The sequence below is a fragment of the Telmatherina bonti genome (assembly GCF_933228915.1).
Source record: "Telmatherina bonti genome assembly, chromosome: 17".
NCBI classification, from domain to species: Eukaryota; Metazoa; Chordata; class Actinopteri; order Atheriniformes; family Telmatherinidae; genus Telmatherina; species Telmatherina bonti.
This window is the reverse complement of record NC_136615.1, coordinates 8,427,062-8,453,730: the sequence shown is the minus strand read 5'-3', so window position 1 is coordinate 8,453,730 and position 26,669 is coordinate 8,427,062. Positions and strand designations below refer to the sequence as shown.

Here is a 26,669-nt window from a genome sequence, read left to right as displayed (position 1 = left end):
TACTCTGTAATAAAGTTTTCTGTTTATAATCTGTCTGCATTACTCAGTTTGTCACTTTTAGAGTTTTTAGACACCAAACTAAGTCAAAGAAAACAGATTTAAAAATATATATTTTAAAATTCAAAACAGGAAATAAATACAGAACGAGTTTCCTGAATCCTCATCGGCAGCAGAAATAAACGTAGCTTCAGAAATTCATTCATTCATGCAGGAATTCATTCTCCAGTCAGTCAGAGGAGATTAGTTGCACATCCTGCAGAACATTGTGTGATTCAGGAGATTAGGACTCTTTTTGATTCCTTAAGTGTGCATTTGTAGTGTTTGTGGAGGTTCACAGCATCCACCATGGTCACAGAGCGCTTCACACGTCAGTGTGTGTTCTCACACGTTTATATCACAACAATAGCAATGTGTCAAAGCATTAAGGTTTTGGAAACGTGCTCCGGTGGCTCTGTGGGACCTGGACTCGGTGGGACCTGGACTCCTGGCCCGCTGTGGAGCAGCCCAGAAGTCCTACCTTCTGACACAAGCATCTGGCCATCATAAGGTTTTTACATCCAACTGCAAAGAATGTTTTGGGTGATCTTTTGAAATGTTGCCTTTATCCTGCACTGAAAGACGTTCAATCATCTGGTTTTGAGAGAACACACTTTATATCATCAGCAGGTGGCGCTGCAAGCTAGAATACTACATAATGATGGTAAGAACTAACAGGGATCAGATCTTTGAACCAGGAAAAGTCTGTATTTCAGATTAACATGAGGAAATGAGTCAGAACCTATCTACCATGTTGTGGATCAATGTAAGCTTTCAAAATGTATGTTGACAACACAGACAGAAATCCACTCAAGTCTCTTTCAAAGTCACTCAGATCCTCAGTTAACATGTTTTCTGCTTCCACACATCAGCTTTAAGAGCTGGCTGACACCTACCTTTCACTGGAGACCTTGCAATTTAATAATATTGATCTCAGCTTCAGGGATTATCTGTGGTCATATCAACTTGACTGCATCCATTCAGTGGACTGCTGACTATTTATCCTCAGTTTGTCCTCAAAAGAAGATATTCTTACATACTGTAAGAGTATGTTTCACAGATTTCTGTAAGAGTTAATGGTCTGATTAGTTATAATGGCTCTTTTTTTTCTTCTATTAATTATCATAATTTGCAAACATTTAATTCCAGGTAAAAACTATTGCGCAACACTCGTCGCAAACCCACGTATCTGGCGCCACCTGGTGGTTACATCCCAAACTGCAGCAGTTTTGTGTGAACGTGCCACGCCTGGACGAGTTTGGCATGTAACGCTCATGATGAGGGCTCCTGACAGATCACATCATGGAGGTAGGTCTTCAGAGGTCCCGTCAGGACTCTCTGGACCTGGATTTTTCAGACTAAAACACCAGAGCAAAGTTTCTTCAGAGCTCCATGAACAGCTGCAGTAAAACGGAGGAGGTAGTTTGGTGCTTTTTACATCCCAGTAAACATTGAGCATTGGTCACCAGCACAAGGGACACACAGCTGTTGGTTTGTGTGCCTTGCAAAGTGGTGTAGTCCAGGGTATACGCAGGTGTACGGAGTATACCCACTTCTTTTTCAGTCAGGATTGAGTAAACCCACTTCTAAACCCCCTCTGATGCCGCTTTTACTTTACTTTTAACTATTACAAACGTGACACAGTTTGTAATATGCTACAATGGTGCTGTTAGCCACCAGCTGTGTTAACTTTAGCCTAAACATAGACATAATAAAGATTAATGTGTATCTGTCTATGACTGTCTCTAACTTGTCTGTGTGCCAGCATTGTGCCAGACCTTTCATAACTCTTCCTCCCTAAAACCAAACAGCAGAAATAATGCGACAAATTTATAGATCAATTTTTGGGGTGAACTAAATAGAGCAGTCTTACATGTCATTTTTTTCTGAAACTGTGGGGCTTTTTTGCATTACTTTTCTGGGAGGTTTTTTTTGTTTTTGTTTTTTTTAAAAACGGGGTGTTTTCTGTTTTCTCTTCTTTTCTATTCTCTTTCTGTCTCTCTTCTGTCCTCTCCGGTCCAGTCCAGCAGTACAAACTTTGTAATACAAACAATTGTGCAAAATAAATAGAAAAATAAAATTAAAATCGAGAATATCAAGGGAAGCATTATATCTATGATGCTTCCCTAATAAAGTAAATTTGCCCAGCAGAACACAGCATCCAGAAAATCCATTTTGCCTGCTTAAATGCTGGACAAAACAACAAAAAAAAGGTAAAAAATTAAGAGAATACCCACTTCTCGAGGGATCACTACACCCCTGGCCTTGCAGTAGAAAAATAACTGCATGGTGTGAAGGCGAGCACCATCTCCAGTCTGATGAGGGACCGTGAAATGAGAGAAAAGTCCAAGAAAATCAGCTGTTTTTCATGTCTTATGTAAATAAATAAGTTAGCTGATGTTTAGTACCTTCTTGGAGATGTTTATCCAGTACATGCCACCAGGAAGAAGATCTCAACATATTAATGTTTATATCTCAAGCCTTATAAGTTAATAAAAAAAAAAAATCAACAGGTTATGTTTGCAGGACAAATATAATTCCATTATGAATAATAATAATAATAAATAAATAGCATAGGGTCAAAACGTACCTTTAAAACTGAACTCTGCAGCAGGTGACATGGGAAGCTCGTATTTACTCTGCTGCTTAACTTTGCACCTCAACCTTAAATCACAACGGACTCTTTTTTTAACCAAATCCTTTGTGAGAAAAATGATTAATAATGACATCATCGTTAGCACAGAACAATCCTTGTTCTGTATCCTTTCAGGTGTGAACCTTTCAGTGTGTTCATTTTGTCCATCACTGGACTGAAGCAACTGCAGGTTGCTTCAACTGCAGCGCCAGTACTGTTCTAGTTGCTTAAACTATCACTGTGAAAAGTTATTTTAGTTGTAGGAACAAGAACTCACTGGAGAGAAAACCAAGAATAAACTAACCGTTATAGAAAGATTGTTGGGCTGTGACTGGTCCTGTTACCCTGTGATCAAACAGGTGATTCCTCATCACACCGACGCTGGTCTAGTTCTGTAAAAGCTTCTGGTCACCCTGACCCAATAATCTGATTAAACCTCTAAATAAAGAGTCACTTACTGTCATCCATGGTTTGTTTATGTTTGCTTGTCAGAAATCTTCAGCGAGACCTTGGCCTCATAACCGCCTACTGTTGCTAAAGGTCTAATAAAACGTCATATTTGTCCAAATAAAGATATTGTACGCAGCTTCATAGCTCACTGGGATTTGGCACAATTTGCAATGTCACATATACAGAACCAGTCAAAAGTCTGGACACACTTTGACATTGAATCTAAAAGGAAAATGTGTCTAAATGTGTTCCTGCAACTGGATGAAAACCTGCGGATACTAAAGATGAAGTTCAGAGGGAAAAAAAGAAGCAAACTAAGGGAATAACTGAGCATCTGTTGACGGCGGCGTCGAAGGAAGACTGTTTCATTTATGATGTCACACAGTAAATAATGTCCAAGAATGATAAGAAAAGTGTTTATTTTCTCTATATTCCTTTTATTTCATACTTTTATTTTCCTTTTTTTCAGTAGAATTCATGACAACAAACAGCATCATTCACATCCATTTACAGTAGACAGTACTATACAAAAAGGAGCGTGTCCGTTCTGCTTGGCCCATTAATTGTGAGGAGTGTGTGTGATAACCTGGTGAGGGTAAAAAACCAACTCCTCAGTATGTTCCTCAGTGCACATGATAACCAACCTGATAGTTATGGGGTGAAACCCCCTGATAAAGGCACAATGGCAGAAAATACTGAACACATTCGCTCCCTTGTTGTTACTATGGAAACATTTCTCTAAAATAATATCACAGCAGCTGTCTCCTGCTCCTCATGAGATGATCAAACTATAAAATTACTGCAGCTTACATCAGGCGACCAGAGCGAACTAAAAACATTTAAAACAGTTCATTCTTCCTTTGGAGACAACTGCCCTCCACACCAGCATATCTTTAAAAAGCGAGCTCTCTTCTTTGGATAAGTGTTTAGTAAACTTGTATAAAATATGGCACAGTTTCATGCATACTGTTAAATGAAATAAGCCAGTGTTTCAGTTCAAAATAAAAAGACAATGTCCATCAGTAAGTCCTCTGCACCAGCAGAGTGTGTTTTATGTGTATGTGTGTCGATGTGCGTCATCTTGTAGGAGAGATGTGTGCTCTTCGGTTGAAGTGCTCAAGTTTCCTTTGGATGTGTTGCCAGCTTTACATTCATTTCTCTGTGACAGGACCAAAACAAAGACAGTTAAATGTTGCCGTGGCAAACTTGCAAAGCATTTCAGATAAACTTTCACTTTGTTAACTAAAGCAGTAGGACACAAGATACCAAACACTTCTTATTATGTAGCCTGTTTTTACACCATTTGTAATATATGTAAGGGATAATGCCCAACGAGGTGTCCATTATCAGACATTAATGGACGGAGGCGTGAATCGTTCAACAATCATCCATTCATTTCTGATAATGGACGTCAGAGCCGCTCTGTCCCTCTTTGAGGGATCTGGAGCTCCATCACAAACTAACTGATTAAATATTATTTAATACAACTGAAACAACATGACTGATTTCAACTAACGATCTCGGTAGAACATGAACATAATACAGTAGTGAGATACGGAGGGATCAGGAGGCTTTTTTTTCCTTTTTTACATCTTTCTACTCTGGTTGTTGTTCAACCGATGGTCTAAATTAACCTAAAAAAATAAAAAATAAAAAAACTTAAGAACTGGCAGATATGATACATTCATTAGTAGCCATGGACTGTTGTTTGACATAGTCTTCCGATATTCTTCTGCTTTCTGTTTTGTCCGTTTGTCGCTAACATTTCTGTTGCCACAGTTACCAACCAAATTTATAACTATTGAGATATTTGATGGAATTTAACTGGTGTCCTAGATGTAAGGGATAATGCCCGCCGAGGTGTCCATTATCAGACATTAATGGATGGAGGCGTGAATCGTCCAACAATCATCCATTCATTTCTGATAATGGACGTCAGAGCCGCTCTGTCCCTCTTTGAGGGATCTGGAGCTCCATCACAAACTAACTGATTAAATATTATTTAATACAACTGAAACAACATGATAGATATTTTATCTGCAGTGACTGATTTCAACTAACGATCTCGGTAAAACATGAACATAATACAGTAGTGAGATATGGAGGGATCAGGAGGCTTTTTTTTTCCTTTTTTACATTTTTCTACTCTGGTTGTTGTTCAACCGATGGTCTAAATTAACCTAAAAAAAAGAAACAAAACAAAACAAAAAACTTAAAAACTTAAAAACTGGCATCAATGATACATTCATTAGTAACCATGGACTGCTGTTTGACATAGTCTTCCGATATTCTTCTGCTTTCTGTTTTGTCCGTTTGTCGCTAACATTTCTGTTGCCACAGTTACCAACCAAATTTAGAACTATTGGGATATTTGATGGAACTTAACTGGTGTCCTAGATGTAAGGGATAATGCCCGACGAGGTGTCCATTATCAGACATTAATGGACGACGCGGGTGCGTGAAATGCATATTTCTTCACAATATGAAGGAAATCAGGGAGGATGTTTATCATGTTTATGTGATGTCTGACGTTGTCAGTCCAGATATTCTTTCTGCCCTTTTGTCGCTAACATTTCTGTTGCCATGGTTACCAACTGCTGTTTGTGCCAGCACACTGATTTAGAACTATTGGACCATTTGACGGAACTTTTTTTAACTGGTGTCCAATATTACTTTTTAAACGACAAACTGCAGCCAATCAGAATCGAGTATTCACCCAGACCATGGTATAAATTTGAATGATGCACATAGACAATAAATACATAAATAAATATATAATACATATATGCATTTTGTGAACTTGATTCTAACAAGATGTTATAAAAACGTTTGTGTAACTATCATGAAACTAGAGGACACACTGTTGCCTACGGATTGAACGATTCTCCGTGGGCGACGGCTAAGGTCTGCAGGCAGCTCCTTTAACCGCTTACCGCAGAGTCATGGTGGAATATATTCAGCAAGCCATTTGTGTTGCATCACTGGAAAAAAGCTAGAATTTCCCTAAAATACCTTCTCCAAATAGAAAACAAGTTTTCCAAAAGCTTGTAGGTATAGTTCAGATGTTGCACGTTGCACATCAGTGCATGACTGCACAAATAGCATCATGATTTCCCAGAGAATCTAACATTGTGGCTGGTGAGACCACAGTATAGCTTTTACCTCCCCTCAGGCCCACACAGTACAGCTGTTCCCACATGTTTACTTTACACTGAACCAGGTCATAGAAGTCAGGGATCCCCAATACAGGTCCTGGAGGACCGGTGTCCTGCAGGTTTTCTAAGTGTTCCTGCTGCAACATACCTGATTCAGATCAATGTGTGTTTAGCAGACATGAGCAGAGCTTGTCAGAGTCTGAGTCAGGGGTGTTGCAGCAGGAACACTTGGAAAACCTGCAGGACAACGGCCCTACAGGACACCGGTCCTCCAAGACCAGGATTGGGGATCCATGATGTGAGTGACGTGTTAAAATCTAAAGATGTGAATGCTTTGACAATTTCCTTTAACCTCAGAATGATTAAAAAAAAAAAAAAAAAAAAACTCCACTTTTTCACATAAAACTATTTCCTTTAAGTAATTCTAGTTTCTTTACAGGCAGGGTTGTGGGCTCGCTGGAGCCTGCCTCAGCATTTAGTCGGTGAGGGGTCGGGTCCACCCTGGACGGCTCGCCAGTCCATCGTAGAGATATAAAATCTTTTTTGAGTAAAAGAAAAAAAATGCTGCAAAGTCCCAACTGCTTTCCCTCCCTTCAGTGAAGGCACTAAATTATGATTAGGTGATCACACAAATCCTTCAAACTTTTCAACACACACACACACACACAAAAAAAGAAAAAACACACCAGTGTGCAGTTTATACTTATACTCCAAACGTGCATTCTGTGTTTGGTGTTTCACCTCCCCAGATGCTGACCATCTGATAAATACATTTCATTTTAAGTGCCCGTTATCTTCGCTTGCCCTGAAATCTGAAGAGGTGGAACGTGTCCACATGTAAACAAAACGTGCAGCGATACGGGGCGCTTCCAGTGTTATGAGGATGGGAAGAAGAACTGCAAGGAAGTCATGTTAGATAACAGAGCAGCTGCTGGACAAAGCTGCTCTTATAGAAAAAACATCCAACATGTTTTAACCCACTAACCTAACGACTGGAGTCTTCATTTAAACTGGGCTGTTATGTGTAAACCTTCGAGTGTGAACCCACCTGAAATACTCATCATACTTTTCTGCTGCGTTTCATACCCATGTGAGCCTTTTACTTGCAGCTTATCGGAGGCCTAAAAGACGATCAAACGGCCTTACAAAAGGTGCCAATCAGAAAATACAAGACAAGAAGAGCCCGATTTAAACTGTCACGTTGGTTATTTGAGACGGCCGGTGTGTTGAAACATAATCAAAGTTTTCATGCAGAGTAGTTTTGGCTGAAATCAGGTTGGTCATGCAGTTAATTAAGAACATGCGATTGGTTAATTGAGCCTGATGATGGATCAGATACGATGAAACATTAGGATTGGAACAGCAGGAGAAAACGCTACTGACATTTTCAGGAGTTTAGATTCATTCTCTTGGCAAGGCGCATTTATTGTCCTTTATATAACATGTCGGTAAAATAATCCAGACTTGTTTATAGATTAGGATTAGTGAAACAGTGATTCTGAACCAGCATTAACAAGCCTTGTTCGCTTTTTTCTTCCTTTCCTACAAACAGAAAGTTTCTTTACAGACTTACCGTTTGCCATTTCTGGCTTTCTCTGCAGTAAAGTCTTACTAAGCAGTAGACAGACATAAAAACCACCAAAATATTTCTGCAGCTGGAGCCGAGTTGAACAGAATAGTTAAATAGTTAATAGTTAAATCAGTTTCTACGCTGATTAACCATCTTAATTTTATGGATTACAAGACACAAACAAATAAAACATGTTTTGGAAGAGCTGCATGTGAAAATGTCGACTTCTGTGTCTTTTCCTTTGCATTATGTGAAGATTTCTCCTCAGTTACCTGAGGTGTACAGGTGCTTCTTTAGCCTGTGAGATCGCCATGGTAACATGAACATGTGACCTCATCCTGAGATGTTTATATTCCGTTTCCAGCTGCATTTAATAAGAAATTATCGTCATTTCTCTCAGAATATATCTCAATTTGCCTGAAACATTAAATGACAGCTGGCAGGAACGTTTCATCCACAGGGACCCCTCCTTACACGGCAACCTAACTGAGCGCAGTCGTAGAAACGTCAAACTGACAGCGGGTGGTACTCAATCTTCACACTGTTTTTTCTCCCAGATTCTCCAGGATTTATTTCAAGCAGGAAAAGTCTTGCTTGTCTTTTGTGTTAACATCTGTATATGCTGTAATGTGCAGTGAAATGCCAAAGCGCTGGATCTGTGGCAGTAGCAGCACCAGCAGCCTTTTCATGAATCTAGCCCAGATGTTTGGACAGTTCCTGGTGAGAAACACATCTCCAGCTGAGAAGGTTTGGCAAAAATGTGATAAAAAGCAACTGCAAGGAGAAAGTCTGGTTCTTCTACGTATTCCTACCAACTGTTTGCATGTGGTATCTTACATGGATCACAGAAAGAGAACAATATTTATTTTAAAAAGCATAATTACACCGGTTTCATTAAATCATACTTCAAAGTAAACAACTGATTTTCTAAAGATTGAAAATAATTTTTGCGCTGACTGAAAAACATCAAATCAACTGGAACCCAAAATCTTCATTTAAACCCAATTATCAAACCTTGGTAAAATCATCTTAATGTGGATGATTACGGGAATGAGGCCTTTTTACAAACCTAGTGTTTTCCATCACAGAGGAAATCACTGAAGTTCTCTACAAACAAACATGGAAAACCACTTTTAATTAGAACACCTGGAAATGTTCATGTTGAAAATCTTTTGCACAGAAAAATAAAACCTAACAGCTGGATTCATCCTGCCTCATTTGTTGCCGACTGTGTGTTTCTGACACAGTGCAGACTGTAAAACCAGCCCATAAATACTGAGACTTCTCCCTGAATGAGTTGCTAAAAACACATTTCATTCATTAACCTGAATTATCTGCTTCATGGGATTATATGACACCAAATGAGGCGTGTTTTGCAACACATTTTGAGACAGAGAGATAACCTTGGACCTTGGAGTCAACAGTAAGCAGATAAACGGACCAGAAGCACGACGAAGGGCAGCTGGAGGAACTCAGTCAGAAAATCCTGCCAGATGTTGACTTTTACTGTCTTGGTCCAGTTAGTCTTAGTTGAAGGGTTCAGAGTTTGCATTAAAGGCAGAAGCTGAAGTTCGTTTATGAATGCATGTTGGCAGAGGAGCAGGACTGACTGAGTGGAGGAGCTCAGAAAGATCCAAATAAAACTACATCCATATAAACCGCATTAAAAATCATTATTTAACTATCGGTAAGGATGATTATGTACTCTAGTGTTGTCATTTATTACAGGTTTTTAAAGCTCAACAGGTTTCAAGCTGAAACTTCAAACAGCCAATCTGGCTCGTTACACGCTGGATTTATTATTCACAGTTAGATGTTAGAAATAATGTTTAAAGTACCGCCTAAAGATAAAAGTTTTAAGCTATGTTACACCTTCAAACAGGTTTATATAGCAGAGTTAAATATATTTCACTACTAGAGCATCCTCAGTGTCGTCCTGCCTGCTCCCTTTTCCACTCGTCTGTGGGAGGTCATGCATCCAGCTGTGCAACATGCTACATGCTGTTAAATATCATGCCAGTGTGCACGCCACGTGGCAGCCTTACCTTCACTTTGTAAAGCACCAGGGAGGCGATTACTATGGTTAGCAGACCAAGTATGATGAAGATGTACTGCATGTACTCCATCACTGCAGGAAGAACCACCAGGTTGGTGTAGAACGTAGAGAGGACAGGCCCGTCTATATACCCAGTCTGAAGGGAGGGGAACGTATAGGTTACAGTTATATATGTCTTTTTTATGTCTATGCAAGTCTCATCCTCTCATCTTTAAACATCACCAGGGGAAAGAAAGGAAACAGATGCAGCATAAATGCAAACGTAAGTTTTTTAAGTCCACCTTCACTGTTCAACAAAGCCTGAACCCTCCTGACAAAGGTGGTCTAGTCTTCAGGACTAAGTCTCCAGGATTCGTGAAGGACCAGCTCACCACTCTGAACATGGTCAGGTACAAATATACTGGACTGAAAATGCATCACTGCAAAAACTGAAATCTAAGATTAAAAATCTTAAATTGAGTACACATATGCTTCTTTTTTTTAAAGGGAAGATAATTCTTAGTTTTTATGCCAGAGAATTCCTCTTGTTTTAAGAGTGTTTTTACTTACAGGCCAAATTTTCTTGTTCTGTTGGCAGATAATTTATCTTATTTTAAGCAACATTTACCTCATTTCTGTATTTTTTTTCTTGTTTTTTAAGGCTGAGTTTTTGCAATGATGAAAAATGTCCAAAGAAAACCTTTGCTGGACCTTCGTAAAGTCCTGAGAACTGTTAGACCACCTGAAAAGCAGAAAACAGAAACAGAGCTTCTATTCCTGGGTTTCAGTGACGTCATGATTTTCTCGCCGTCGCCATCTTTAGGGTCGCTTAGCGCCATCAGCTGCTAAAGGGAAAAATGGCAACGTGCATCTCTGCTGGAGGAAAAAAACACGATTTAATAAATAAAAGAAGTATTTTAGGGCTGCGTCCTCTGATATCTGCCCGGTACGACGTGTCCCAGACAGCAGCTGACTCCGTACCGGATCTGTTTTCAGTCGTTATTCACTACTTTACCAGCTTTATGGGCGACTGAAACTGGGAGAAAAGTTACGTTTGCCTTCTTGTTTTCCTAGATAAACATTTGTTTACAAGTTTGTTTACTAAGGGGCGTTTATTTATTTATTTTTTATTGTTTTATTGTGATGATTTTGTTTGAAGATAATGGGAATTCTCCGGCCGATCAGAGAGGGTGTCAGAAAGTTTATTTTCTTCCTGTATCATAAACAATACAGGAAAAATGGGTTTAAAAAGAACAAAAAAAAAAACAGTTTCCCGACTATAACAAGGCACTTAACAGGATTGATTATAACTAATGTGAAAATATCCAGATAATTAATGATATCCTGATTATCTGGTACTGGACGGGATCAAAACGGGAATTCTCGCTGATTCTCGCCCGTCTAGTCCGGTCTCAGGATGGTCCTGGCGCCGTTGAAACACAGTGACGTCACACGAAACCCATGAAATCTTTTATGATTAGAAATCTTTTTGATTAATTATGACACATTAACGATGATCAAACCTGCCATCATTAAAGGAAGGTTAGAATGAAGAGCAAACTAATAGAAACAAAGATCATGAAGAGAAAACACGTTTCATGTTTTCTGTTGTGTAAGACATGAAGATTCACTGCAAGCAGACTTGAAATGTTACATCGCTGATAGCTCACCTCCTCAAACCACAACATCGGCATCACCACCTCAGAAATCTTGCCAGTTTCTCTACAATGCCAAGAACACAGAACTTCAAACACACCAAGGTCAGAAAAAATTGGTGAAGAAAGGCAGGAAATACGCAAAAGTCTTTAAACTGGTTAAAAGACTGTATAAGACAATACATGACAATCTTTATGGCACAGCTACTAACAGCCCAGGAAATAACTTCCTTACGTAATTCCTGTCACTCTCTTCATGTAAAGGTTGAGCTGCAGACGGATGGATACATTCAGAGGGACGCCGGTGAGCTGCAGACACACAAAGACACGGTAAACTCACAGGGGGGAATTAAAGAGCAACACGTTTCCCACGTCCAGGTCTTCAATGAGTTCCTATAGCATGCCATATGGAAAACTGGAACATGGAAACCTCCAAGGAAATGTTAAAAGACCATTATCATTCTGTTTGCGTTAGCAGCTTAAACAAAAGGAGGAAAGCTTTGTGTTTGAGCGTGTGATGCTTCAGGTGCATTAAAAAGCTGGCACAAGAAGTAGCATCCAGAGACAGTCATAAAGGAGAACACAAATTCAGATGGCTGCAGATTTTCTCACGTCATTAAAGTGGAACTATTATGTGCATTTCAGGCAAACTTATTTTTATTTCTGAGACCAGAAGGGCTGGGATTGATGGAGTTATTGTCACAAATGGCTTTATTTACTTCAGACCGACCCTCTCCGTAGGCTGTCAGATCAGCCTGCGGGCAAAACGAGTGGATTGAGACTCTTCCGCATTAAGCCCCGCCTCCCGCCACCGCGCTACATCGGGAGCGTGCACCGCAGCTGCTTTCGCCGTCATTGTAACGTCTCATAAACAGAAGGATTAGGCTAATATGAACTCAATAAAAAAACAAAATACCATGTCAACACATAGCATACAGCCCTACATGTTGGAACCTGAATCAGAGCCTGAAAACGAAGTGGAAAACAGCAACCCACAGCAACGAATGCAGCAGGATGTCTCTCTTTGGTAAACTCACCAGCCATCGTTGGAAATAACTTTATCCCACGTTTTCCACCCGCCTGATGTATTTGTACATGCCCTTGTTAACCAGTAGAAGGTAACCAATCACCGAACCTTATCCCCCGGGACGTCACAAGGATTTCCAAGTAGAAAAAACTCTCTAAAATGACGCGTTTTCCGTCGCCATGGAAACCGAATGGAGAGCGTGCTGGAACTCAAACTCAAACTCAAACATGCGTTTAGGTGATAAAAAACAGTGTCGTTCACATGTCTGATGAGGATTCAACACTGTAACACTGTAGAAAGCTCAGAAAACTCCACATACCATCATAGCATCCCTTTAAGAAGGTGGGATCCACAGCAGAAGCTGCGGTTCATTCCAGATGTGTTGGATGCAGTTGTCCCTGATGCTACGTTACAACATAAAGTCCTCATTATGTCCCACGTAGACTTTATCATGATATCCATCAGCTGACGGACTGCAGCTTGTCCAAAACGCTGCAGCTCGGCTGTTTACAGGAACATTATATGATATATGATAAAACTGGTTTCCAGTTAGTTTTAGGACCCATACAGGTTCTTATTAATGGTTTTTAAAGCCTTAAATAGTTTGACTCCCTTGTTTTAGTCAGAGTTGCTGCACCAGCCAGGACTGAGGGCCGCTTCACAGCTCTTAAAGCTCACAGACTTAAATCCAGCTGCTTAGCTGTGGAATAACTTCCCATCACATCAGAGCCGTCCAGTCAGTCTCTTCTTTAAAGTTTCTACTTAAAATCCACTTTTTTTGAGCTGGCATTTGATTGAAACAGAGCTTTTATTTTAACTGTTAGAGCCATGTAAAAGTTATGTTTATTTTGTATGTTTTTGTACATAACATTATATGGAACCATATTTTGTATTAATACAAATACATAAATAATGTATTATTCATCATACTATGGAGAATTCTGCTATGTTTTGTATAGTTTTAAAAATATTTTTGTCTTTTATAGTTAAATTGACTATTTTAAGCTCCTTTTAACTGCATTAGGACCATGGAGAGAGTGTGCGCTGCAGTGCGCACGTTCAGTGGTTTAGTAAATAGAGCAGGACGAGGAGCTGCAGTTTTTTTGACCGTAAATAGAGGAAAATATTTTTCCTCAACACGCAACACGTCATTCTTTTTTTATTTATTGCTTGTTTAATAAACGGAGATAATTTTGTATCTGTTTGCTTCGTTTTTGTCGCGAGTCATAAACTTCACGTCCTGCGAGAGCGGCCAGAACTGGTTCTATCATGTTAAAGTTACATTGCCACTACATTAACTTTAATTCTAGTTTTTTTATGCTAGGTTTTATTTTTTATTTAATTTTAAACTGTGGATTATTTGTTGTTTGTTGCTTTATTGTTCAGCACTTTGGGCAGCTGCTGTTGCAGAACGTGTTATGTGAGTTCATATATAAATAAACTTAAACCAGTCTTAATCTTTAACTGGGAGCTCACGAGCCACAACAGCCAACTAGAGAGATACTCCATGTCATGCAGTAAATAATGTCCTAGAATGATGAGCAAAGTGTTTATTTTCTCTATATTCCTTTTAATTCATACTGTTTTCAGGAGGATTCATGACAACAAACAGCATCATTCACATCCGTTTACAGTAGACAGTAGGAGTGTGTCCGTTCTGTTTGGCTCATTGATTGTGAGGAGTGTGTGTGATAATCTGGTCCTCCTCAGCATGATCCTCAATCCACATGGTAACCAACCTAAGAGTTACAGGGTCCCTTTTCTGCTTCGTACACGCCGAGCCAGCAGAAAATGACCTTCAGCTGGACATGAACAACAAAGCCGGTCATGTTTGCACGTGTATAGCATGGTTTCAGGACTCGGTATGTGTGTTAACGGATGCAGATCCTACAGATCTGGACATGATGCTGATGTACCGTATTGTTACTCAGCCCCTGTTGTGCTTGGCGGGATGCTGACCACGTGGGGAAAAGGTTTGGCCTTTTAGATTCCAAAAGAAACCAAAATTAAATATTCATTCCTTGTGGTTCTACAACCTCTCAGTTTACCTCCAAGCATGCCAGGATAAAACTTTCAGAAACATTTCACTGAGGTGGGAAGAAGTTAAAGGGCTTAGATGCTGTTTTTCTTTACATAACTCAACTATGTGCAGTCTGAGATACTAATGCTACGAAGACATGTTGAGGAGTTTTAATTCTGAAGGCTGAATTTTACTAAAGCTTGAAGGGTTTCTATTTGTATACATGAACTAAAGGAAACACAGACCTTTAATTAACAAACTGCAACGCACCAACAAAATAAGCACAAACATGAAACTTCATGTCATACACATGCAGTTTATGATCGTGTATTAACTTCTCCTCCAGAGTCTGGGGGTAAACCAGTGACAACCATACGTCAGCAACCTAAGAGCTCTCCAAGATTAATAACTCCTCAATGCAAGTTTTCCCAGAATGAACAAAAAAAATGGCAGTATAATAAATACTAACAATAAGTAAATAAGATGTTCAGTTCAGAGCCGTTTCCTGGCAGAACAATCTGTAGCACAGCTCCGTCCAGACTTTAAGCTCAGGCCCAGTGGACTAATTGCAGGGCTGGGTTTTAGGAACTGTCAGTGTTGGGATGCTTCTGGCTTTTCTCAGATTATCCGCTGGCAGGCTGAGCCACCATATGTAGTCAGTAAGCACAGGCAGGCTGGACCTTCTGCAGATAAAGTCGATGCACCGTCATGCTGCTATCACTCATTTTGGAACTATAATGTCACAGGCCAGGGGAAAAACAACTATAACATGTAACTATAACAAACCTATTTTACTTCTACAGTAATTAAACAATATTTCATTTAACAATCGCTTCATTTTACCACAGAAGAAGAAGAAATCTGACTTTACAGGCCTTACAGGACTACTGCGAAGTCGCACCCCCACCCTCCTGTGCATCCTTGCTCATTGGGAAACAATTTGCATCTGTTTTGCTCTGAAACGGTCCAATCATTCATTCATTTTCCGAACCGCTTATTCCAATTCAGGGTCGCGGGGAAGATGGAGCCTATCCCAGCTGGCTTTGGGCGACAGGCAGGGTACACCCTGGACAGCTCGCCCGTCCATCGCAGGGCCACACACAGAGACGAACAACCACTCACGCTCACACTCACTCCTAGGGGCAATTTAGAGTGACCAATTAACCTATCATGCATGTCTTTGGATGGTGGGAGGAAGCCGGAGTACCCGGAGAGAACCCACGCATACACGGGGAGAACCAGTGACCTTCTTGCTGTGAGGCCACATTGCTAACCACTGCGCCACCGTGCAGCCCCGGTCCAATCACATGACATTAAAATATGTCAGATTTATTTTGTGTTATGGAATATCTGTCAGACAGCGAGCATGTGTGCAACCGCGGAAACAATGAATTCCTACTCCTGCTTCGAAGCCCCCTCTCTCCTCTGCCAAGCAGACTTCACTCCCATCACGCTGCTCACGCAAGTCATTTAAGGTTGAGCAATTAGTTTTATTAAAACCAAATTAAAGCACCAAAACTCTTTACTTTATAATTAATCTCAAAGCTGAATCTCAAAACTAAAAGAAAACACTCATTTTTTACTAATCTGTGAAATTTAGGAGTTGACTGAGTTGTTGTTTGTTAGAAATTCAGTGATCAACTAGTTATCAAAAAATGTTGCCACAAGCAAACTGATCTTTATTCTTTTCTATGCATTTTTCTTTTGAGATGTTTGCGTCCATACTGCAGATGTCAAAGCTCGGCTGTGCACATGTGGCTCTGATAAAGAGTTCATATGGGCTAAAGTCAGAGGGACAGGATGACTGGGGATAAACAGCAGGAATGCAGCTGGCGGCGGCGACAAACAGCAGAGCTTTAGAGGTAAAAAGTGTTGCTGGATGACCTGCCAGTGCAGCTTAAGTGCACTTTGGCAGTGCTTTTTGCAATGGAAAACCCAATCTCTTCCACGTTCTCCTTATACAAATTAAAACACGATGGATCTTACGGGACAGTGCAGTGGAAAACACAATCTGTGGGGTATTTTGAGCTCAACGGAGCAAGTTGCAACAACAAGAGTGTTTTATTCAAATAATTTCCAGATGCAAAGCGTTCGGTGACTTGTGTCCTTTCGCTGGAGACATCCTCATGCTGGAAGACGTTGCTCCCACCAGGATAGAAATATTTCATCATGCAATAAACAAATCACTCAGAGCAATCCGAGGTGACGTTTCCATTTCTGGCCAATTTGTTCTTGAATGCCGACGTCTCAGACAACAGTTTCATGGACCAGCCATTCCTCCACTTTGAGTTTTCGCTTTGTGGACCGTGTTCCAGTGGATCAACATTTGCACCAGGAGGCCTTTGTGTGAATAGAAAACATGCTCGGACACATGGTTTGACCAAATTCATTTCTAACTGGAAGAGTCCTATTTTCCTTTTCAGAACATTTAACTTTTTTATTTTAACTCTACCTGGTAAAAAAAATCTGATCTGATTCTGATTTACTTTTTTTTAATTATTATTATTATTATTATTTTAACTCTACCTGGTAAAAAAAATTTGATCTGATTCTGATTTACTTTTTTTTATTATTATTATTATTATTATTATTATTATTATTATTATTTTAACTCTACCTGGTAAAAAAAATTTGATCTGATTCTGATTTACTTTTTATTATTATTATTATTATTATTATTATTATTATTATTATTATTATTATTATTATTATTATTATTATTATTTTAACTCTACCTGGTAAAAAAAATTTGATCTGATTCTGATTTACTTTTTATTATTATTATTATTATTATTGTTATTATTTTAACTCTACCTGGTAAAAGAAAAAAAAAAAGTTGATCTGATTCTGATTAAAATAGTTTGACCAGGGCTGATGGTGTGAATCCACCCTTAGAAATTAAAAAAAAAAACTAATGAATCAGGTCTTACAGATCACAAGCCCTGAGTCTTTTATGCTCTCTGAAAGGCTTCCAGCTCATATCATCGTCATCAAAACTGCTTTTTCCGACTGGAAACAAGACAAGGATGCACCTCTCTTCGTGCCTCATGGCAGTGATGCGTCAGCGCCCTTTGACCCACAGCTAAATAAAGCAGATGTTGGCTTATGAACAAGGAATAAACGTCAGCTCATGTTCAGACATCGAGGCAATGTGTCAATAAGAGTTCCAATCTCTCCACGATTATAATAAAACTAGATAAAATCCCAAACCAGTGGTGTTTCCTTAATGATTAACTTGTTTTGAGATGTGAGTGAACATGGTGTCATCTCACAAACAGCGCAGCAAAAGCAGTTTCTTTATCAAACCTGATTATTTTTATTGGATCTGTAAAAAAGCTCTTTACAGCCCTTAATGCTCAAACAACTGCAATCACACAGCAATAGCCCAATTTCCAATTACCTTATCTCAGCGTGTGCTGCTGCCAGAAGATTCTGCAGGTGAGCTTTACACAAGCGGAGTTACATAAGTCATTACCAAGCGGCTGAATCATTGTAGGGCTTGTTTTATCTGTCCTTCCATCTACAAGCAACGCAACCGCCAGTACACACAGGTTACTGTGTTATTGTACTTCAGTGATATCAGATAGCATCACAGATTCTTCTTATGACTTTTCCAAGAAGAGAAAGAAGTCAAGCATCAACTGTTCAGTTAAACCATTGCATCATTGTTAAACATGTTTGGCTCGGTTGTAACTGAGAGATTATAAGTCTGTTTATTGGAGATGCAGATGTATTTAAGATTTAACCAATGTAAGCTGTAATCACACACTTTACCTAACACACTCAAGCTGTTTGCTGTTGGAAGGACCCAGCAGGACGTGTTAACAACCATAAAAACTTGCAGTTCACGACATAAATTCAGCTCCTGATATGTAATCAGTCAACCTCTGCTCATGATCAGACCAGGCCTCAAGGACAAAACAGCTGATATCTTCACACCGTGTAAAAAATAACCTCTCCCCAGAATAATGCCAGCAGCGACTGCTTCCCTAAGATGTCTTTCCTCCTTGGTATTGTGTTAACACAACGCTGAACAGTCCAGAGCAGCAAATGCAACAAACTTCTGTGTTTTACTGAAGTTTTCACATTCAAGGTCGACAATTTACACACTATTTAAGTGTTATGTCAGGGTGCATTAGCTGATAATTATCTCAGATTGCACTCACCACCCAAATAATCTTTCTAAAACTTTCAAATTGAAAGAAGGAGTGCCTTTTCTTTTACACAACTGTATGAATGCAGACCATCAGGTGTTATTTTCAGAAACAAAGAAGAGATAATGTGGTTAAGCATTGATGCACTCTTCTACTGAACGTATTTAAATAAACATAACAGGACACCTTTAAAACCAATGTTGCCATTAATTTTGTTTTTGGTCCGATGATCAGGTCCAAATGTCACTGAATTTTGTATTGATTTGAGGAATAGTGGATAAAAGAACAAAAGTATTTTTAATACCAAAGTTGTTGTTTTTTTTTTTAACTTATTTATAAAGCATTTCAAACAGATGAAACAAAATGCTGTACAAAATCAGCCTTTTCTAGCCAGTTTCATCTAAAGCCAAGCTTTTTAATAAAAAAGAAAAAGAAAAAAGTCATTTACTGCGTAGTTGTAGGTACATTTGTTTTAATAATGAAATAACTTTGATGTTTTAGGAAAGTAGTGCACAGTATCCTTCCAGCATTTTGCTTTTTCTTGTCTGTTTTAAAAGCGAGGACCTGCTATGTGCGACAGAGCTGTTTGTGTCCGTCGTCTGCAGCTCTGTGCTACCAGAGAATCTGAGGAATCTGTGCACATCTGAAGAAAAGTCTGAATCAAATCCCTGTTAGAGTTTCTGTATATCCTGCTTAGATTCTATTTAAATATGTTGCAGAAGAGAAAAGTGCTTCAGCTTCTCTTCCGCTGCAAATTTAACTACTTCTGTACCGGCTGTGCTTGTAACAAGAAGTTTGTGTATGTGTGTGTGCACACTCACTGGATGTATATCTATGAAGAGGCCGTGCTCTTCCTCAGTGGGATGGAGACCCAGCACAGTGTCCAGCAGCGCAGGATCAGCGTTAAAGAAGTGTGGATGAGAGATGAAGACTGGGGAATCTAAAACAGACAGAGAGTTGGGAAGTTATTCAGCAGAATGACGAGCTTCCCTGCACTGAAAATGTGTGCTCAGCATTTATTTTGTTGGTATTCTTCACCAAATAATCAAGTATTTTCACCAGGATTTCTATAAATCTGATCAAAATTGAATTATTTTAAAATTCAGTAAAGTTGGTCGTAGTTTTTAGAGATCTCTATAGCCCTTCCTGAACAATCATGTCCTTCCCCTGCAGTTTAGTCTCCGCAGATGACTGAACTCCAAACCCCATCCTTAAACCTTTGCATGACATTAAAGATGCTTCATCATGATCCTGACCTGAACCAGCAACCGCTGTCCTGACAGTTTTTCCACCAAAAATGACTGACTGTTGAATCAGATGGATTACCTAGTTAATCATCCTGCTACAACCATCATCTATCAACAAACCAACAGAAACACAAACGGTAATGCTAAAACATGATGCAATTGTTGTGTAAAAACCAAACAAATCAGTGCAGACTTTGTGAAATTTAAACCAGTTACAGATGTTCATGCAGAGGTTTTGACTGTGTCTTCCCCAGCTTATATAATGAATATACCAAGGAGGACAAGTGTGAGAGGAACTGCTGTCCGCAGGTAAATAACAGATCACCAAACACATTAATGCATCCCATAAAAAACAATGCAGACATCTTCAGTTTGTCAGCTAATAAAAACCTACTTTACGTTTATGTCATCCTTTAAATCTGTGTTCAGCATCGCTTTGGACTTTCTACTGTCCAGCACGTATCACGCTACGCACAGGTCAATCCAAAAGGTGAGAGCAGAAATGCAGATCACCTGATAAAACAGCTTTCCTTTCTGCTAAGTTCCTCTCACGTTAATTTAATTATACAGTTATATATGTTGCACCAGAGAGGCTCCAACCCACACACTTGGAGGGTAAGTAAGCAGCTTTTTTGTTATGTTTTCTCCATTAGCCCAAAGCAGTAGACATGCTACTCCTGAAGTCTAATTGCAATGTTGGAAATTAAGGAAAACAATGAAAAATCTCCTTACTATGATAAGATGGATAAAACTACCAGTTCAAGTCAAGTTAAAGCTCTTTGCTGTACATCGTTTACCCTCACCGCTGCCATACGGTGATAAACACAGGCAGTCAATGATTCACAGCTCTTCATTTTAAAAGTAACCAGACTAAAAAGTTCAACACATCTGGCCTTACAGCTGTGCTCCTATTTATTCATTAAAGAAGAAAAAAAACAGCTGCCTGTAAAATCAGCTGAAATTGACTAAAGTAATAATAAATAAAAACTTTTTATGAAAATCATGACATTATTTTCTAATTCTGGTTCAATAGAAATATTTTTTTTTTAAAAGCAAACAAATAAGATAATTTATTACATATTCCATCAGTCATAAAGTAATATTTAGTTGAAGAATCCTTTAATGTTTCCGCTCCAGTCAGGTGTTTTCTGTTCCTCTCAGTCAGACTTCTGCACCTGTTGACAGGTATTTTGTCCCACTGTTCAACAGAAAAGTCTCTCATTTGTCCAGGACCCATTTGTTTGTTTGTTTTTCTTTCTTTCTTTCTTAATCAAATTAAACTTAATTAAATAAAAAAAAACAGTGTCTTATATTACTAAATTATATTTTTGCAAATTTTTAGTTTTTGTTCCTTTAAGTCTCCAGTTATTTGAGTGACTGTTGTAAATTCAGCTTTTTTTTTTAATGAAAGGGGATGAAGACATATGAGCACAACTGTATATGTACATATTTGCTCAATGTGCACAGGCAACCGTCACAAACCTCACGGTGAAGACAACACAAACATGTGTGACCTTTGTTAGACGGTGCAGGTAAACTCACTGTGGCGGCAGGTGCTGACGTTCAGCAGGCCGGACTGCCTGCAGGGGCAGAATCCTTCATTGGGACTATAATCCGTCCCGTTTGCGAACATGGTCTTGGGTGAAACGTATCGATATGAAGGAATGTCGTTCACTACGACGGGGCGCTGATACACAAGCTCCAAAGACCTGAAGAAGCAGGAGAAAAGATTGTAAGCATGCAAAGGTCCGGTGATAAAGAGATGAAAAAACACATCATCACCTGCAGGCATCGGGGCTGTAAAAAGGTAAAGTGCTCTCTTTTGTCATGAAGGGAGGCCACATCTGCCCAGCTGTTCCATTAATCATGTTGCACTGAGGAGTCCGCCAGTAGTTCAGCTGTTGGCACAAAAACAGGATGTTAGCTATGAAAATAAAGACAGATCCATATAATTATTATTATTATTTTAAAAAGTCTGAGCTTCATAACAACGTCTCACCTCCGTCAGGCCGTTCCATGAGTCGACTTTATGCACCTTCTTGATGTCATCTTTTCCAGTGTGGATGGTGAACAGGCCAGTGTTTGAGTTGTTGAACTAAAACATAAACAAATACATCATCTCTTCACAAACTTGTTCTTTAACAAAAAACACATAAAAATAAACCCATTATAATATCCAGAGAGTACCTGAGTGTTAGGTCATGCTTAAAGTGCAGCAAATGCTCAGAAATAGACATTAAAGGTTTGATAATGAGCTCAAATAGAAAAGATTTCTTTTCAGATGGATGATAAATTCAGTGTGTTTTTGACACACACATGTTGAGCCTATCTTTAGGCTTGAGTTTACATTAAATGCTGCTGCTTCTATCTGTTAAAATGGTCAACAGATTCTTCAAATTTATGCTTCTTTCAGACAAAAATGTAAGTTAACAAAGAGTCCTAGTATATTTTATAATAAATAACATTCATAGACAGGAGACGGGATAAAGGGGTTTCAATTAAAATACAATTTAATTATATTTAATTGATTTAATTATTCTTAAAATGATTAATGATGTCATTTAAACTTGTAAAAACAGAAAAGAGCAAATGTTTTAAATGAAGACATCTTCATCTGCAGTCATGTTTCTAGTTGACAGCCACTACTGTAAGGTTTTCAGTGAGATTTAAGTGGAATAGTAAACATAATATGTGCCATTTGATGCAATGAAGATGCATCTGTAGAATTGCCAACATGAATTCTAAGTCCTCCCTCTTGCAGTTCATCAGGACACTCCATGCTTTCTCTATTATTAGCGAGAAACTTCAACTCTTTCCTTATTTTGAACTCACTTCTGCAAAGAGGCCAAACTTCCCAGACGACGGCAGCATGCCAGGCAGGTACTTGTTGAGGAAATCCACCAGTTTGCTGTCATAACCCCACATCAGTTCTTTCACTGTCTTGGTGAGGAAGGGGCCCTCGCCAAACGTTTTGAAGGTGGCGCTGATCATCAAACGCAGACCAATGGACGCGTCCTCCATCATCACCGCCGCACCCTGAAACCGCAGGTTGTCGTTACAAAGCAAGCCACCGATTAATCGGCAGTGAGGGGGGGGGGGGGGGGGGGGGGGGGGGTAAATGATGTCTTACCAGCACCAGCATGTTGGGAATTGTAATGACATCAGACTCATTCCCTGCAGACATTTCAGGCTCAAAGTAGTATCTTCTGTACTCCCTGTAGGACACGGTGCCGTTGGGATGAAATGTGATGTTGTCTTTCTGGCATCGCTTTCTGAGAACAGAAAAAATATTTGCACTTGAAAGGAAAGCAGATTCATGGGCAAAATCTACAGTTCAAGGTACATTTGTATGCAATCTTTCTAAAGTGATAAAGAGATGGCAGCAGATAAGATGCATGGGAGAAAAGAGAGAAACGGTACTAATTACTTTTAAGTAGTATTATTAGAAGACTGTTTTACAGACACACATCTAGATTGTAATTCAGGTTTTTGATAGTTTTATGTGTTTTTTCCTCCACAGTAAAGTGAACTGTAGCATCTACGTTTCTACTGATAAACATCACAGCTTTGAGCGGCGCTTCAGCAGACGTCATAGGAAAGTTTTTCTAAATCAAAACTTACATATCTCTGGAGATTGGATGTGAGACGCACCAAGAATCAGTACATATGGTTAAAAATTAATTCTGTTGTAATATTCAGAGGAATATTTTGTATCTAAACAACATGAATGTTAACCAGAAGGTAAACATGAAAGGAAACTTAACATAAGCAACAGCTTGCTTATTAAAAATGGATTTTCTTTTGACTTTATTTTCTTGCCAAGACTGTTTTGTCTATTTTATGATCTTATGTCACACTGAAAAAATGTTGCTGACGAAGTACATGATAACTACACTACAAGGTTATCCCCCCCCCCCAATTCATATACACCAAGCAAAGGCAGGAAAGCCTTTTGCACACTTTGTCCTAATTCTTCTATCAAAAAGCTGATTGGTCTGATAAAAAAAGAAGCTTTTATAGTTTACAATGAATGTAAACTGTAAAACTGGACAAAAAGAAACAACAAAATATTAGAAATGAAGACACAGGTGCTTTATAGAGACAAATAAAGGCAAGTTTTCTTATGTATATCCACTCCAAAGTTTCCATGTTAACATGGAGTTCAGAAAGGATTTTCTTACAAGACGAGAAGTCTGCAGTTAGTCATGCTGAAGTATGTTATAAATGCGAGTTATGTAAGTGAAATAATGGAGATGTACCAGAATTTTTTCATTTATTTCTGGCATAAAACGATCAATGCAAAGTTTGACAGTTGTTGGACGAGTCTAGTTCACTCAGCGGGGATCTAGGTCAACTAAAAACAAAAGGAGAAATGTTCACATCTTCAGCAGGCCAATGCAATGTCCAAAGTAATGTTTTCACAAACTTCCCACAAGATTCCCCCCCACCAACCAAATCACTTCAGTAATTACATAAAATCTGGTCCCTGTATGCTGCTGAATAATGAAACTGTAACTCTATACCCTAAATGCCCCCTTTGTTACATAGCAGTTACATCTGACCTACATATCGTCAAGGGGACAGCGTCTCAGAGACCGTGCCAACCCTACACAAAGACCCGTTTTGCTTTGTAAAGTCAGCAGCTTACAACCAACTCTGGCCTTCAATAGTGCACATATACAAAGACAAATGTCTCAAACTGCTGAGACACAGAAACCTTTTGGAAAACAACATGACCAGAGGTGAATGCATACCACCATATTTCTGCAAGTTGCAGGACATTGATGGGAAAAGGAAATGCAAGGTAGCAGAAATACATGCGAGTCAACGTATTGTTATTACCAGGGAGGATTGTGTACCTGTACACATAAGGTCCTCTCTGTTCCACCATGGGTTTTTCTCCATTCAGCATCTCCTGAGGATTCAGAATGTGGAAGAAGTAGACCGACATGAAGAACGGCACAGGCAGGTCCTTCCACATGGTGTAGGAGAGCTCATTGCTTGGATCAATGATTGTGTTCTGACATGAAAGACAGAAATAAACAGGATATCAGTTTCAGTATAAAGTAAATGAAAAATGCACTCAATTATTTGAACATTTACTTTCAATGTGAAAAGTTCTCATTTTTAAAACAAAACTGTGTTAAATCAGAAGCATTATAATAAAATAGTAACAGACTTTTATTCTTTCCTTCCACTGATAGGTGTTCAGTGTAACTAAACTTATTTACTTGCATACATATTTCAGAAACATTTTCCTTTTCATGTGAGATTAAACTGTTGCATTTAATTACATTTTATATGGAAAGAAATCAGCAAAAATAAGCTTTAAGGTCATGTTAACAGAAAATATACCTGCATCACTTTTAGTATTTCATTTATGAAGGTGTTACTTCCATGAATTGTGTTGTGAGACTATTTGCATGCATCCTGACTAGATAACTACTAAAATGTGCTCATTTCTTGTAGCTGTTTGCGCACACGGCTGCAGAAGGAAGGATGTGGCGAGCAACTCTTAGTGTCTGAGTTAACATTAATCAAGAGATCCATTTTAAATACAGCTGCATTACTGGCACAGATATTTAGTTACATATAAGACAGAAAAAACATTTTGTGATCATGCTTTAAATTAAAGTCACTGAGCCAGTTTATATATTTTTGTTTACTTAATAATGAACAAATTATTAGTTTTAAATGAAAAAATATGTTTATATCAAAATATCCAAACCATTAATGAATACTCAACTTGCTTTCTTGTGTCAACTTCATTTATTTCCCTGACAAAACTGTTTAAATTCCAACAATAAAAGACAATTTTGTGATACTATAAGGATGTATTTATTTTTATAAAACTGAGTAGTATCTTGTAAAGTTATAACAGCTGTTATTATCAGTTTAAACACTTCCTATAGACTTATATTTACCATCTTTCAGCTGTTAACTTTCTGCACACGCCTGATATCATTTACAGGTTTGCTAACATTGCGGTTTGAAGCCCTTTGACACCACAGCTGGGACTTAACTTGACTCAGCACATAAAAACACCGGTTTCATAAAGACTAAGACATGTGCAGACAGGTTACTTACCTTTGTTACTTGGTCATCAATAATTATCGGCCCAACAAAAACTAAAAAAAACCCAAAGAACACAGCCAGAACACCTGCAACTATGAAGCCTACGGCGACTCTGGATTTATTCATTGCCATGTTGACAGCGAGCTGTCAGTGTTTGGAGCCCGGTGTTGCGCTTTGTTTGTGTTCACACTGGTTATCCGTGCGGCTAATGGCACCTAGCTATCGCTTAAAAACGTAAAAAGTCTCAGATTTTAATAAAAAAAATTGATTGATTGATAAATTCTTCTGCTTTATCGGCTATCCTTCTCACCTTTCTGATTAATGTTGTTGACCTGCTTGTGGTGACGCCGTATTTATACTCTACTGTTACGCCTCTGCCGCGCAAAGGATTGTGGGAAATGCTGTCCTGTTAAACTACAACCAAAAAAGTTCCATTATTAAAATGTTAAAGAATATAAACATGATTATAGTTATACGAGATAGCTCTGTATGTCGGAGAAAACTGCTGTTATACAGCATTAATTTAGTGTTTCATCTACATTTTCAGATTAAATATGTTCCTATTGATGAGGACTATCATTTAACATTAAACTCGTTCATGTGTGAAACA

General features: G+C 38.8%; 1 protein-coding gene across 2 annotated transcripts; it reads right to left on the bottom strand.

Moving 5' to 3' along the window:
• Window positions 1-3,574: 3,574 nt before the first annotated feature.
• scarb1 (scavenger receptor class B, member 1) lies at window positions 3,575-26,377 on the bottom strand. Of its 2 annotated transcripts, XM_079257272.1 has the most exons (13): window positions 26,072-26,377; window positions 24,844-25,004; window positions 23,115-23,256; window positions 22,817-23,020; window positions 21,984-22,079; window positions 21,767-21,882; window positions 21,527-21,693; window positions 19,559-19,677; window positions 11,772-11,845; window positions 11,552-11,603; window positions 9,892-10,038; window positions 7,325-7,397; window positions 4,167-4,280 (listed from the first exon to the last, which is right to left on the bottom strand). In XM_079257272.1, the coding sequence occupies exons 1-13, from the start codon at window positions 26,189-26,191 to the stop codon at window positions 4,273-4,275; spliced, it is 1,479 nt and encodes a 492-aa protein (XP_079113398.1). In that variant the 5' UTR covers window positions 26,192-26,377; the 3' UTR covers window positions 4,167-4,272. The 2 variants fall into 2 exon arrangements, with proteins under 2 accessions (XP_079113397.1, XP_079113398.1); XM_079257271.1 differs by lacking the exon at window positions 7,325-7,397 and having other exon boundaries at window positions 3,575-4,280.
• Window positions 26,378-26,669: the final 292 nt, after the last annotated feature.